The 15,777-nt window shown below is 40.7% G+C and overlaps 3 protein-coding genes across 3 annotated transcripts; all 3 read right to left on the bottom strand.

Moving 5' to 3' along the window:
- Window positions 1-2,896: 2,896 nt before the first annotated feature.
- Window positions 2,897-3,888, bottom strand: LOC115231737 (glutamine synthetase-like). Its single transcript, XM_029801695.1, has one exon. The coding sequence runs from the start codon at window positions 3,886-3,888 to the stop codon at window positions 2,944-2,946; it is 945 nt and encodes a 314-aa protein (XP_029657555.1). The 3' UTR covers window positions 2,897-2,943.
- Window positions 3,889-11,359: 7,471 nt separating this feature from the next.
- On the bottom strand, window positions 11,360-11,983 carry LOC115231736. The gene has a single exon (XM_029801694.1). It carries the CDS (start codon window positions 11,981-11,983, stop codon window positions 11,360-11,362), a length of 624 nt encoding a protein of 207 aa, XP_029657554.1.
- Window positions 11,984-13,140: 1,157 nt separating this feature from the next.
- Window positions 13,141-13,884, bottom strand: LOC115231735. Its single transcript, XM_029801693.1, has one exon. The coding sequence runs from the start codon at window positions 13,882-13,884 to the stop codon at window positions 13,141-13,143; it is 744 nt and encodes a 247-aa protein (XP_029657553.1).
- Between the last annotated feature and the right edge of the window lie 1,893 nt (window positions 13,885-15,777).

The following is a 15,777-nucleotide window of genomic DNA, read 5'->3' as shown; positions in this document are numbered from 1 at the left end:
TTTTGACACATTCTTGACATTTTGCTGAAATTCCGTATCAGCTGAAATTCCGTTCCAAGTTCAAAAGCTTTCATTTTGTAAAAAGAAAAATCATATTTGTTCGATTGGATTTAACATTGGACTGTAAGGTGCAAGTCGAAGTATTTTGTTTTCTGTGAATTCATTTTCTTCAAGTATTTTTTCAATGTCTGTATGACATGGAGCATTGTCAATTATTAAAACTACTGAACTTAGATAAACTTCATATGCTTAAAGCCTTCTTTTATCCACCTGTATGCAGTTGTTCTTTTTATTCCGAGAGAACATGCAACTTGATTCCAATCCCCATCATTTTCGTAAACGGTCAACAAATTTTTTCTTTTTCAGCTATTTCTTTCTTTTTATTAACGTACATTTTGTAATGTAAGGCGATGTTAAATTAATAAATGAATTCAATAACCGACTTGAAAATCCTTGAACTTGAAAATCCGTATTGAATTTGGAAAATCCCACTTTGAACTTGGAAAGGTATAGTTGTATTGGGCATAAACGACTAACTACGTTTAGAACCAGTCGTTTCTTATGATTTTCTGGATTTTAATTTTTGTAGCAAATAGTCCGTCACCATTTCGCCCCAGTCACTCTTCTTGTCGTCTACTCCTCTCTTTAGATATCCTTCCAAAATGACCTTCCTCTAACGACATTTCTTTTTCAGTTCTTCAGTCCCGCCTCCTGTTAACATACTTTCAAAATAAGGAATTGATTCTCGGAAAACAATGTTTAATAAAAATTAATTATGTAAATTCTATCTTAAATTATTTAAGAATCCAGATCGTCAGTGATTTCTCTTCTTCGCTTGGAAGAAGAGTTTGCAACAAAATTCTCATCATTTCCATTTCTGCGTCAAAGTAATTGTTCAACTGAGTGTCCTCACGACATGCCAACTCCACAAGTAAATTGGCAGCAGAGGCGTACTTTTAGTCATCTACCTTCATTCCATGTTTGTGTTCAATAAGCATACTCTTAGCGTCCTCTTTAGCACAACCGATTGGATTTTTGTTCTCGTTCCTTCTTCAGGGGATAACTTATCCATATGATTTTAATAGAACGTCAAGATAACTTCATCCCATGTCAAGACTATCGGAATAATCTTTACTTTTGCTTCATAGAGAACTGACAGTTCGTTTGCAAGCAGGTCATATTTGTGAAATTTCTCCACTTCAACTTGCTTTAAAACGGTCTTGCGAGGTAACTCCCACTTCGATTAAATGAATTTCTCTTTTCCTCTTGTCATAAACGAAGATATCAGGTTTATTGAATTGAACCTTTGTTTCAGTCATAATTGAAGTGTCAACTCTGATTTCGACATTTTGGGTCGACAGTGTTGACACGACTGAATGTCCTTTCAATTTCCTGCTTCGTTTTATTCCATACATTCGACACAAGTGGAGATGAATACACTTTACCACTTCGTTGTGTCTTCGGAGATAATCACTGTTTAGCATCCTACCACACCGCGTGGCTAGATGGTCAACAGTCTGCCTGCTTTTTTTGCAGTGGACGCATAGTGATCCCGTGTATGCAAAGAACAAATTCCTATCTTGCAAAAGACAGTACAATGCTTCGCTTCGTGGACCATTGTTCCCTTTCGATAGCCATTGCGAAGAAGTAGATATGTCGACATCTGATTCCTCCATACATTTGAACATCACCGAGTGTAGTGATTTACTGTTAATTCGGTTAAGCAAGAGTTTCCTTTGTGCGTCCTTCAGTAACTCAATGGTCAGATTTTCCCTGCCGACAGCTGCATATTTGGAGACAAGAAATTCTGCGATTGTGGCTAAGTGCCATTTTTTTCCTTTTATTACTCGCAGAATACCCGACCTCCGCAGACAGGTAGTCGACTGTTTTTCCAAACTTTTAAGAAACTGGAAGAGTATTAATTCGCTTTTGAAAGAAATTGAGGCAAGTCCTCTTCCAAGGGTCTTGCGGTCCAAATACAACCTCTCCTTATTTGCAGGCTGGAGGTGTAACTTGAGAGTCGTAAGCAATCGGCGTATTTGTTGGTCAATCTCATCAAATTCGTAAGGTTCGATATTGATTAGCCCAATATAATAATTATATAGGGATAATGCATATTCATTGATTCCACGAAACAAATTTACAGCATTCAGGTTTGTTTTTGACAACATAGTTATCCTCTTCTTGACATTCTCCAATATGGAGTCCATAACTTTATTCTTGAGAACATTACTTCCGCCATCTTCAAGTACACCCAAGTAGCGATATCCGTTGATTCCATCGACAGTCTCACAGCATGATAAAGATTCCACATTAGATGCTGATTTTTCGAATTCATCTCTAGGCCGACACTTTCAAAAAATCCATTAACAGCCTCCATCATTTTGACTAACACATCTTCTTTGAGGGCAACTATTTTCAGATCGTCAATAAAGAAGAAATGATTGGTGGAGTATGTCAACATATTGGGATCTTCCCGACTAATTTCGAGTTTGGGAAACATGGAGTTAAGCATCCTGCTTAGGGGATCCATCGCCATAACGAATAGCAGCGGGGACAATGAATCTCCTTGGATTCTCGGAATATAATATATACGAATTAGTAGCATGGTTAAAAATTGACCAATGCATCAGTAGCATTAAATGGTTAAACTTTAGAATATATTAAAGTTGAATTAATAAAAAAAATTCATGTCAAATCAATCTATAAACTTCAAAACCGATCAATTTATGAGTTGTTTGTAATAAAGTGGCTTAGTTAATTGATCGAGCTACTGAATTAATACATTGTTCTCACTTTGTATGACATCTCCACAGTTCTCTGATTTGCCCCTTCCATTTATTGTAGCTTTAGTTAGAATATACATCACTAACCATGGCACATTTGAGCTAACATCTTTAATAACACTTGGTTATATTAGTAGGAAAAGACAATTAGGACACATTAAGAACTATTCACAGCAGAATCCAGAATTATTGAGTGGAGTAGTGCGTCCACGACTGCGTAGGGGTCACAGTTGGCTGCCGGCCGTCGGTCCTCGAAATATCCACATCCATTCTCCGCCGAACTGATGGGGATTCTGACGGAGGCCTTCCTATTGGCGACCCCGAATGAGAATTTATCATAGACACAAGTCTCGCAGACCCCAACGAGTCGTCGATAGTTGTCGAGTCCTCCATTTCCGTCATACACCTTCATGTGGGCGAGGTGGGTTTGTGCCAATTTGTCGACGGCCTTGTAGATGTGCTCAATCCCGTTCTTGTTTCTCATCTGATTGGTACTGAAGTTAATATGTGCCCCAGCTCCATTCCACGGCCCAGACAGCGGCTTTGGGTCAAAACTGGCGACCACGCCAAAGTCCTCGCAGATACGGTTGAGAATATAGCGAGCCATCCACAAGTCATCGCCCAGTTTGAGACCCTTGCAGACCCCGATTTGGAACTCCCACTGGGAAGGCATCACTTCGGCGTTGGTTCCGCAGATTTCTACTCCTGCATATAGACAGGCCCTGTAGTGTGCCTCCACTATGTCTCGCCCGAATGCACGATCTGCCCCCACTCCACAGTAGTATGGACCCTGAGGGGCAGGAAAGCCGTTTTGTGGCCACTGGAGGGGACGGCCGTCGAGGTCGAACAGAGTGTATTCCTGTTCTATCCCAAACAGGGGTTCGTACTTGTCCGCCTGTCTGACCGATTCCTTGCATTTAAAGCGAAGGTTGCAGTCTGGGCTGTTAAATATACAGCAGACCAGTGGGACTCCAATCGGGCTTGTAAGTGTCGCACAATACGAGAATGTTGTTTGGAGGGAGGAAGGGGTCCTTGTATAGTCGAACGGGAAGTATATATATGTCGGAATTCTCTGCCGTCGACTGCTCAGTGCTCGACCCATCGAAATTCCAGTCGGGGAAATCTGTCATCAAATCAGCAAAGTGACCTTCGAGGGTGACTGGCTGGGAATGTAAAGTCCGGGACTTTGAGCGAAGACTTCTCTCTTTGGTTCCGTCAATCCAGACATAGGTGGCGATGACTGAGTTGTCCGGCTGTGGAAGTCGAGAATACTTTTCTGCAATCGAGTTTTTGTTTAATCGCCAATCCATTTGGACACGCTACGGTGTATGCGTGTTTTATATTTATCGTTAACGATAATGTGGCTGATTAGTACCTCATTGGTTGCCCATTGCCTCTCGCTAATGATTTTCGATATGAAAAAACATTGATTTTCAACAACTTGTTCAAACCACAATACTCCTTCTGGAGTTAATCTCTGCTATGAAGTACTCAATAAATTATAATCCATTTATTAATCTTAAAGTATGCGGTCATCAGATCCATTGAAAATCTATTCGCGGTTTACCTTGTGATTAAAATGCAAATTCTGGAATCAAAATTCATTTTGGTGGATTTTCTATTCAGCACATCACTCTTAAATGAGCAGATGAATACGCATGGGCAACCGGTTAAATTTTACTTTGAACAAATCTCAATATTTTAATCATTGATTATTTTTCAAAGAATAGTCTATTTCAACAAAGGATATTAAAATGAATATTAGTAATTAAACTAGAGTGTGATGTGTGGTAACGCCTAATTCAAATATTAATAAAATGTCAATAAGTAATAATAATAAGAATGAACGAAAACCGTCTCAATCCTGGAATAGACCGAATAACCAAAAGAGAGTTGGAATTACAAAAGAAAAAGGTAAAAAAGTCACAACCATTCCAACAGGCGGAGGACGAGGCCACTGCCACCGTCTACCGCGAATTCGTGGACGCCTTCACGGCCAATCACGGAATATCCCGCAGCTGGGTGCGAGGGGGAGTAGTAAACAAGACCCCCGACTGTAAAGAAGAGGAGACTGGTCTCTACAAACCCAAAGTGATGTCGAAGGTCGAATCACCCCCCCGGCCAGAACAGTCCTTTGCCAGCAGTGCCAAAAGAAAGACCAACATTGAAAAACTGAAGAAGGAATTACTCCGGTTGTGACTCCTAATCACCCAAGGTCTCAAAAAGAGCGTGAATACTCCAAAAAAAGTGCAGCCACATGTCCACTACGACGGAAAAGAATGTCCCGATTTGACTGTACAGTCCCCCCAGAGTCCTCACATATTCTTATTGAGTCAGTCGAGGTCAGTTTATTCGGTTGTTGTACTAATAGGTGACACAGGGGGAGTTGATGGACTTGTTTGGGCAGTTCGGGGAGTTGGGGGCTGCCGGGGTGGGCGACAAGACGGGGTTTGTGGTTTATATGAATAGACTGGACGCAGAACGGGCATTCGAGTTCTTCCAAGGTGGTCGATTGCCTAATCAGCAGGCCGCCTGGTGAAGGGAGTGGAGTTGAGTCTGTCGTGGGGACCGGCAGTGGAAGTGGGGAGTCCAATATTCTGTCCCCCACACCTGCGAGCCAAGTCAATCGAGTTGTCGGGACAGCCGTTGAATGTGGTGGAGAATGTGGTGAAGGTGGTCATTCCGCCAGGGGGGTGTGTTGTGTCTAACAGCAGGCCTCAATTGCGACTGATCCACCGAATGATTGAATTTGTGCTCACGGAGGGACCTCAGTTCGAACTGGCCGTGATGCAGAGGGAGGCCGAGTCCCCCTCCTTCAGGTGTGTCCCCAATATATTCTCAGATTCCTGTTTGACTGCCAATCGGCCGAACATGTGTACTATCGGTGGAAGATGTACTCCCTTCTGCAGGTAGAGGTGTCCTCATGGCAGGGGGATGGACTCTACCATTGGAGGACTGAGCACTTCCGAATGTTCGCGAATGGTCCTCTGTGGATGCCCCCTCCCCCACTCAACTACGCCGACAATCCCCTTATTCGAACCAGACTGGCCGATATTTTCCCGACTGTCCGGACACTCCCACCTAAGTCAGTTTTGTGTGTTTATTCAGTGATTTGCGGACATTGGAACAGTTTTTGGAGGAGTTGACAATGTCCCGGAGTTCGGTGGGGGAGGTCATGTGTTGGTGCATTCAACACGCAGAACACGCACGTGACATTGTCCACCAACTGGTCTCCTCGATTGGGCAACTCCCCACGGACAAACTGGTCATTGATTGGTGGCACATTAGATTGCCCGGATGTACCTCCTGTCCGACATTTTGTACAACAGTGGGTGTAAGGTCGCCAAAGCCTCCTTCTACCGACAATTGTTGTTATTCTGCCTGATTTCCCAGCCTTGAGCCCCAACTGGAGTCGGTTTTTGTTGTGTTGCAGGACGTCTATAAGGGATTCGAGGACAAGTTGAGGGGAGAGCAGTTCAAGGTATCTGCCTTCTAATTTGGGCAGAACAAAATATTGAACTGTTTCCGTGCGTGGGAAGACTGGTCGATTTACTCGACTGACACTCTCATTCGTTTTCAGAACATATTCCTCGATTTGGTTGTCCCTCACTTTAACCAGATTCGCCATGTCCCGTCCGTGGATGAGGCTTGTGTTTCGTCGGAGAGTGGGACTGACATTGATGGAGTACCACTGGAGGATGACCTTAACTTTGTGGCAGTGGGCACGGAATATGTCAGTGACGAGGATATTGACGGCGTCCCTTGTTGGTCTTTAAATGTATTCCAATAGTGCCCGATGACTTTGACATGTGAGTGGCTGAAGTGTGATTGACCTTCTATTAGACAGTCAACAAATGCTTGTTCCCTGTGCCTATGATTTTCAACTTAGTTAGGAAATGAGCACAGTCTAGTTTTAGCTTTTAGGAGGGGATGCTTAGTATGGATTTTTTCAGTCTGCCTCAAGCCTGATTCTGTGTGTGCCAGCAATAATGCTCTTTTTCATTGTGTCTGACAAATTGATAACAAATTCATAATCTGCATTAATTTTTATAAAATTTGGAGCCCAGGCCGGGGTTGACTGTAAATTGTTTTTTACATACAGTAAAACCTCTGGTGCTCGCCATTTTCGGGACCAAAGAAAAAATGGCGAGCAATGGAAATAATCAATAAATTTTTTGACTTTGAAATTTTGAAAACATCTCGGTTTTCGATACTTTCCGATCATAAGTGAGCCTTCCAAGTCATATTTGAGTAAAGAAACAAAGAGAATCGAAAGAAATTAAAAGGAAAAAATTAACTAAAAAATCTTTAATATTTTTTTTAATTCAGCCATATTTCTAATCACGGTGTCGATTAGTTCCAACGAATTTATATCAAAATTTTCATTTTGATAAAAGAATGACTTTATTCTTTTCAACATTTTCAAAGCCTCTTCTGAATTCACATGAGATTCGTCATTATGAGTATCTTCATCGTCATATTTTTGTGGGAAAGAATCTCCAGCAATATTAAAGTAATCTTCAATTTCATACATTTTGGTAAATTCATGATTAATAAAATCATCTTTATCCACCGGGTCCAATATTTTCAAAATATTTACCATTTGATCATAATTATCAATTTCAACAGTTTGTTTTTCGAGTTGATTTTCACATTCGCTCCATTTTGAATGTCCGAAACAATTTGTAATTGTTTTGGTCGTTACTTTTTTCCAGGCAAAATATGCAAAAAGAAGACCGTCTTTTAAGGTTAAAAAATTCCAGTTATAAATGTTTTCAGCATTATATTATTGAATCTTTGCAGAGATCAAAGAAGTAAATGCATCAATTTTTTGTTTCTGATCAACTTTTATATAAAAAATAGTTTACCTAAAAAAAATATTTTTAAAAATTAATGGCGAGATTTAGAAAATGGCGAGCAATAGAATATTTATCAAAATTTACTACAAATTTTTAATTTTTCGAAAAATATGTGGCGAGCAATAGAGGTGGCGAGCACCAGAGGTTTTACTGTATTGTGGACACGCCTGTCTATTAGGCACTCTTCTGAATACTATAACGTGAAATTTGACAATTCAGAACGAGCTCTCGAACTTTCTAATTCGACAAGAATTTGAATGATTATTGAAAGTTCGATTGTGGTTAATTCAGCAATCTTTTTCATAATTGTCAAACAAACGGTCTGACCAATCAACGAGTCTGACATTACAGTATAACCTCCATTTGGGGCATCAATTTTGAAAAATTGCCCCAAAAATAGAGGTTTCCCCAAAAATGGAGGTCTGAAATTTTCTTTATTTTTATAAAAATTTTAATAGTTTTAGCATATTTTTCATTAATTTATAAATAAATAAAGTATTTTAAGAACATTTAAACATGTTTTCCACTAATTTTATTGATAATTAGAGTATTTTTCAAGTAGAAAAAAATTTTTATTCTATTACACAAAATAATCTGTTATTTTGTTTCCTGTTGCAGATTTCTTCATATGTATGCCCAATATTTTTCTGAAATTGTAATAGTCTTTAACGCATCGGGAAACAAACGGTGAATATTCTCTTCAAGGTTATTCATTGCTGTTATCGTGTCCAAGTGTGAACAGTTGCATTCAGTTTGGTCATATATTGACTCATCATTATTTTCTTCTTCATTTTCAGCAATTACGTCTGCAATTATCGTGTCCAAATTTTCTTTCTCACTGTTAACTAAAAAATTTGAACTAGGAATCTGTTGCCGACAGTTATTAATGTTTCCCAACAATTCGTTATTGTTTCAGGATTAAATTTTGCCATGTTTTTCCAACAATTATTATGACATGACGAAGATTTATTTTTTTTAAATTAACAATTTGTAACTCAACGTCCTCAAAATAAAGAGTAAAATCCAATAAAGCGTTAAGATAATTGGACTTGAAAGATTTAAAGTATGAGGAGAGCGTTGAATATTTCTGGGAAAATCTGTTTGAACAGCCCCAGTATTAAAAAAATTGAGATAATTTTTTTTAATACGTGACACAGCGCCTAAAAACTTACATTAATAAAAAACCTTTACTAATTTTGTACTTATCTACAATATCTCGTTCAGTAAGATGTTTATTTTCACTTAATTCCTTGGCAATTTTGATCTTTAACTCAAGACTAAGCTTACGAGCCATAACAACAAGAATACAAAATTACACGAGGCTTCCAAATGAAATTTTATATAATTAATTTTAATTTTAATAGCAAATATGTATATAATTAAAAATCCTGTGCCCCACTTAGAGGTTCCGGTAATTCTAAATTTGGAAATTACCGCTAAAAATTATATCCTTTTCAAACTACCCCAAAAATAGAGGTTTCCCCAAAAATAGAGGTTCCCCAAGCCAGAGGTCTGCCCCAAATGGAGGTTATACTGTATTATGATTTGTTGGTTACGCTGATGACCTAAATTTATTGGACCAATCGTCATCTCTATTAGTATCTCCACGCCCCTCAACTGTAGAACCTGTTCGTTATTATTATTTTTAACGACAACGATGACGTCACTGTATCTTAAAATGAATTAGTTTTGATTACCGAGTCGAATTAATAAAGTAACACCATCATCCCAATCAATGAAATAAATTGACATCACTACAAGTCACAATAAGGTTAAATGACAAGGACAGACTGGTTGTGTCTGCATTTGACTGTAATAACCTTTTAATCTGACGCCCTTTAATAATAGAATGGGACAGCCCATTTTGATTGGCATAAATAAATAGTAAAAAGTGAACTTGTGCAACTACGTCAAAAAAAATTCGTGGATGGACTTTAAAGGAAATTGTGATGCAAACGTGGACGCAAACATCATTAGATATAAAAAGAAGGGTTGACGCTCACTCTAATGTCCACAATTTTTAAACGTCTTTTGTACACATAGTCATTTCACACCCAAAATAGTAGCCACGACAAAACCAGATCCAAAACAGTGACGATTAAACAAAATTCAGTAAACGACATTGTTGGTGACCGACATTGGGGCAAGTCACTGAGGCTGACTAACGAGGTTATTAATTCTCTATTCAGTTCTTACGTCGATTCTGTCATTTGATAGAAGAAAGACAGTCGCTTCAGGAAAAAACCGATTATATCGACAAAGAAGGGTGAGTGCCAATGTCTCATCTCAGTCCGTTCCCCGGTGTTTGGAGTCACCCCAAAACAAGCTTCCGAACGAGGAGGAAATGACGGATTGCTTTTGCCTGACTTTTTTTCTGAATGGATATCCCACGTGGAACAAGAAGGTCAGAAGAGTCCTTTTTAATACAGGAATCCACGTCAAGGGGATTTACAGAAGTTGCACAAATGTCCCTGATTTGGAGAGAGTGGCCCAACTCTATGACATTGGGGAAAAAGTTCAGATTGTCGACTTTTCAATAACTTTTGTCGCTGATCTGATCAAACTGTACATCGAACGTCTCGGCAATTCCCTGTTCGAAGCCAAGCCTGACTTGTTCACGTCGGTCCCTGGTTAGTCTGGATTGGGAGACACTCAGAGACCCAGTTGGTGGACTGTCTGGAACGGAGAATCAAATCTCTGCCCGAATACAACCGAATGATGTTTGGGTGCATTGTCCGCCACATCAGGTTCATGGCATCCCACGTTTGTCCTTGCCCATATGAAAGGAGAAAACGACGGAAATGTCAATGAGGAAGCTCGGAGTCATCTTCTCTTCCCGTCTCCGAATAGATAATTCCATTTTTCAGTTCATTCTCGACCGGTCGGACACGTTTTGTGTTGGTCATCACATTTCCCAGTAAATCTGACCTTTCTAATTTCAGTGCGGAGAGAAACTTTTACGGAGGAGTGTATGGAAGCATTCTAATGTCCACGGAGGCTATCCAAGACGAGATCGAAAGACATGAACAGTCCATCGGCGAACTGCAGGAGGCCATCCAAAGTAATACGGAGTCCCCCAAGGGCGATATTGACGACATTTGGAACTACACGCGGTCTCTGACCTACCTCCGCAGACAAGTCGTGTCTGCTGACTATTTTAGTTCAACAAGTCCGTGAGCAAAGGAGTCAGTTTAACAGAAAAGTTTTCTGAGGATCAAGTAGAGAGGCGACTATTTGAAGGAAACTTTGACGAAAATGAATTTTTGGGAGTCGAGGACATTTCGGTGAGAGAACGGAGTCACGTGACTCCTCTAAGCCAGCCCACACAATCCTTAGACTCGGATATTTCAAAATACATCGACGCGGAGATCAACGACATTTGTCTGTGGAGAAATTTATAAATTAAGGCCATTCTCTGAGGGAAGGGTTGAGAGAGGAGATTGCCCTGACCGAGCAGCTTTCGGCAGGGAAGTGTGAGCCCTTCAACCACGAGAGGGAGGTGGATCGTCCGCTTGTGGAGAATGCGGCACTCAAGGCTTGATTCATGTCCACACGTGTAGAGACTCAACAAATGGCTCATCACCAAACTAAATCAGGAACTGCAGAAAAATGCAGCTTTGCAGGCATATATTCGATTTGTGAAAAACTCAAAAACAGTCTAATGTGTCTATTATTATTAGCACTGTCATAGGAACATAATGTAATTTAAACTAATTAAGTTCCCACATGTGCCACATATGAGACTATCTTTTCGGTCATAATTTTCCATGATGTGCGGTTGTATGCTATACTCCTGAGAGTATCTAGGTCGTCTCCATTTTTCAGTTGTCTTTTAACGCGTTGTAGTTCTTTTGAGATTACAATAGGTAATGTATTTCGTGGGCGTCCTCGGGACGCAGATCTTTCGTCCTTTGCGTAATATGATTCCATTGCCCAGTTAGCATAAACATCCCGGTCGAGTCTTAGAATGTGGCCCAATAGGCGCCAACGTGCTTCGGTAATGTCCACACTGACGGGTCTGCTGTTGCAGATATTGTATAGGGTGGAGTTCTTGATTTTCTTTGGCCAGTTGATGCCAATAAGAATTCTTAACTGTCTTCTATGGAATGCATCAAGAGATTTTGATTCAGACTCAGATATTCCCCATGTTCCTCCGTTGTACAAAAGTATGGGTTTAATAAAAGCATTGTATAATTTGGCACGTAAGGCCGTTCCAACCTCGCGGTTTCGTAGCCAAGTGGTCCGCAGTTTGTTAAGTGCAACAGTCGATAGCATCTTTCTCCTCATAATGTCTTCACTATCTCCTAAAAGAGTTCCAACTTTTTTGAGTTTCGCCATTTTTCGTCTGTTCTATTTGCCTCCCGGTTGATTGTTACATATTCGGTTTTTTCTATGTTCACTTTTAAGAACCATTTTTCCAGTGCATGAGGAGCAATGTTCAGCAGTTCTTCGAGTGTCGACTTATCATGAGACAAAAGTCTACATCGTCGGCATATATCACTTCAGTTATTGAAGTAGTCTTCACTAGTTTTCTCAGATCTCTTAGTGCCGCTTCAAGATAGACAATGAATAGTACAGGTGATATTGAATCACCTTGGGGCGTTCCAATGCTTGTTTTGAAAGATCTTGATTGTACGGGTCCGATCTTCACCGTTAACTCGGTGTCTATAAGTAGTGCTCGAACCATTCTGATCGAGTCATTGTCAAGAATAGTTTTGAGGATCTCCATTAGCTTGTCTCTGCGGATTGTATCAAATGCCCTGCTCATATCAATGCCCAATATTGTGGTCGCCATTTTAAATTTCTGAGATATGGCACAGATCCATCTATGTCCCCATACTACATCTGCAGTTGATCGCCCAGGCCTGAATCCACTTTGGCTAGCCGACAGATATTCATTAACAGGGTCCTTAATACGTTCCAGTGTTACGAGCGAGAAGATTTTCCTTATTGTGTTCAAGAGTATGATTGGGCGAATGTTGTTAAGAGGACCTTGCGGCTTGTTGGGTTTTTGGAGAGGAATTAGCGTTCCTTTCCCAATAGGCGGTATGGTATTTCCATGGAACATCTCGTTCAGGAGATTTGTGATTATAGTTGAGATCTCCATTGGGGAGTACTTTATCAATTCACCGTTGATGTTGTCTGGACCCGCCGCACGGTTGTTTTTTAATTTTTTTATAGCCTTCAAAACTTCAAGGTGTGTTATTTTGTTGTTTAGATAACGTTCTTCACCCTCATCGAGAGCATCGGCCCTGCCATTGAATAGTATTTCGAAGTGGTCGGCGATTGTATTTACCATTTCGATTGGGTTTCCAATTGTTTTCCCATGTTCATCGTGCACAACCAGTTTTGTTTTCTGTTGTCGTCGGCGTAGTAGTCTGATGGCTGCGTACATTTGCGCACCATCCTTTAAGTCTTCAACTTCTGATATTCGAGAGTTTAATAAAGCTTTCACGTATTTAAGATTTTCCTTCTTGATTGTTCTCGATATTTTCCTACGTTCTCTCTTTGAGTTTTTCCTTTGCCTCCTTGTCGTTGGTGTTTTCAATTTTCAGTTGGATGGCTTTTTGTTTTGTTGCCATTTCGGCAACATTTGGATTCAATGGGTTTGAGTGGTTTCTGAATGCAGTCGTTCCAATGGTTTCCGTTGCAGCTTTGTGAATAAGTTTTTCTAATATATCCCAGCTTTTGTTTGGGTCTTTTACCGTTTCTGTTACTTTTAGGTTTTCGATGATTGCCTGGGAGTATTTTTCCTTGGTAACATCTGATGTAATCAGTTTTTCCACTGAGTATCTAATTCGGTTTGATTCATTTTCTTTTGAAAGAGGCGATCCAAAAATTCTTTTCAGTCTCAATCGTGCCACAATGGCTTTGTGATCGCTCAGTGTAAGTGCCCCGCCATATGACCTGGCATCCAGCAATCGATGTTTTTCTTCTTGTCTACAGATGATATAATCGATTTGATTATAGATGTTGACGTACTCCCCATTTTTGTTTCTTCTAGTCCCGGTCCACGTGGTTTTATGACGTGCCGCATGAGGAAAGACCGTATTGCATAGCAGTAGCTTGAATATGCTGCAGAAGTTCACAAGCATTTCACCTGGTGCATTTCTTATCCCCCGTCCATGTCTGCCCATGAACACTTCTTCACCACGGCCTTTGCCTGCCTTAGCATTCCAATCGCCGGCAATTAGTATAAGGAAGGATGTTTTTATACTCGTGTAGGTCTTTGATAGCATGTGATAGAAAGAGTCTAGTTCATCCACGTTCTTCTTCAGTCTTCCACTTTGTGGGGCGTAGACATTTATAATGCTGATTATTCGATCCGTGTTGGTCAAAGTTTTTTGTCTCAGTTGTAGTACACATATGCGGTCGTTCACACGGTAGTATTTGTGAATTGAATTCCAAAAGGTCTTATGTGTCTAATAATAACAATTTGTTTCATTAGGCAGGCAGGACTATCGATTTCGGCATTGTAGTCAATAATTGTTATTTTAAATGAAATTATTTCGATGACGTTTCGATGAGGTAAACATAAGGAAATCAATTATCGCGCTAAATTGATTAATAAAACCAGCCATCACTACAGCTGCGATTGGAAATGCTGGTTTGTCTCTTATTATTCCCAGGGCAAAGACACTCTATGGAAGCACGCCAGTAGCACAACCCAAAAAAAAGAAAACCCCAAAGGTTAGCCACCCCAAAATCAGATTTAGCCCAAAACAAAGTCCACAAAACTCCCAAAACTGTCCGACAATCCGAAAAAAGAAAAGTCCAAGGTCTCCAAAGTCCGAAAGACTGGGAAGAAATCTCCAATTCCTAAAACAGGGGGAACCTCGGCGGATAGAGAACAGACTCTCCTCAATTTGTACTACATTGCACACAACGCTCCTCACGCACTCAGTCTCCGTGGGTTTAAGCCTCTGTGTATGCAAAATAAGCCTCGAAATAAAAATAAAAAATCTGGAAAAAAACAGCCTAAAAAATGATTTAAATAATTACTAAATATATATTTGAATTAAACGAACGTTGTGGTTGTATGGACCAATCTGAACGTTTTTCATATCTTCGGGACAAACTAAAGGCCGAATTCGGCTTTGAGGACATTCCCGAACTGATTAGGCATTTGAACACACTTTCTATCAAACAGGTGTCTGGCAGCCATTCCGGACCCCGAGGAATTCAGAGAGTACTTGCAAGATTTGGTGGGTGTGCAAGACCAGTCAACACAGGACAAAATAGATTCAATCAAAAACACAATCTTCATCAAAAAATGCACAAAATTGGGGATCCCCGTCAATAAAAAGGCCAAAAGAGTAAGGAAGAACATAACCGTGGGGAGTGGAGATGTAGTGCCAGGAAGGCGAGTGGAGTGTGCCTGCCAGTCGACCATTCACGGATTGGTCAACAACTGTCTTTCCTGTGGGCGAGTGGTCTGCCTCCAAGAAGGGGCCGGTCCCTGCTTGTTCTGTGGGGATATGGTCGGCCTCCTCCTCATTGGTAGGTCAGGAGTAAGAACTGTCGTCATTACGCGGACGATGAGTCCCCCCACCCCGCCCTTCAACAGGCCTTGGATAATAAAGACAGATTGTTAGATTTTGACAGAAATTGGTAAATAATTAATGTTAGTGGCAGTCGACTACGAACTCGTGTTATCGACGACCAAATGGACTACTTCTCTGTCAATCAGTGGACTGACTCGTCCGAGAGGAGAGAAATTGACCAGTTGAAGGACCGAATTGACAAATGTTTAAAATCAGACAAATTCCACGTCTCACTCCAACCCAATTCAGTCGAAGATGTGACTGATCAAGTCCGACTGGAGCAGATGGCTTATCTCACATCAGAGGCTGCCAAAATAGGCCATTCCAACAAAGTCCACGAAAGTGTGAGTCCCCCTTCTGGAAATGTGGGTGGAAAGATGGGTCATTTGAATGGACTTGGTGGGAAGGGGGATCCCGGGATGTGTCTCCCCGTCGACCAGCCAGTGGCCTCCCTGCTGGTTGGGGGGATCATAAAGTATATTTTACTGCGATTTGTTGATTAGGTTCGCGGAATCAGTCGTGTATACACCCCACCGAGGAAGGCTGTGGATTGCCTCCACGACGGCCGTGTGCTTCGAGGAAAGGACG

This window comes from Octopus sinensis, unplaced genomic scaffold, assembly GCF_006345805.1.
Source record: "Octopus sinensis unplaced genomic scaffold, ASM634580v1 Contig18757, whole genome shotgun sequence".
Taxonomy (NCBI): domain Eukaryota; kingdom Metazoa; phylum Mollusca; class Cephalopoda; order Octopoda; family Octopodidae; genus Octopus; species Octopus sinensis.
The sequence above is the reverse complement of the archived record's forward strand: the minus strand, read 5'-3'. Positions and strand labels throughout refer to the sequence as shown.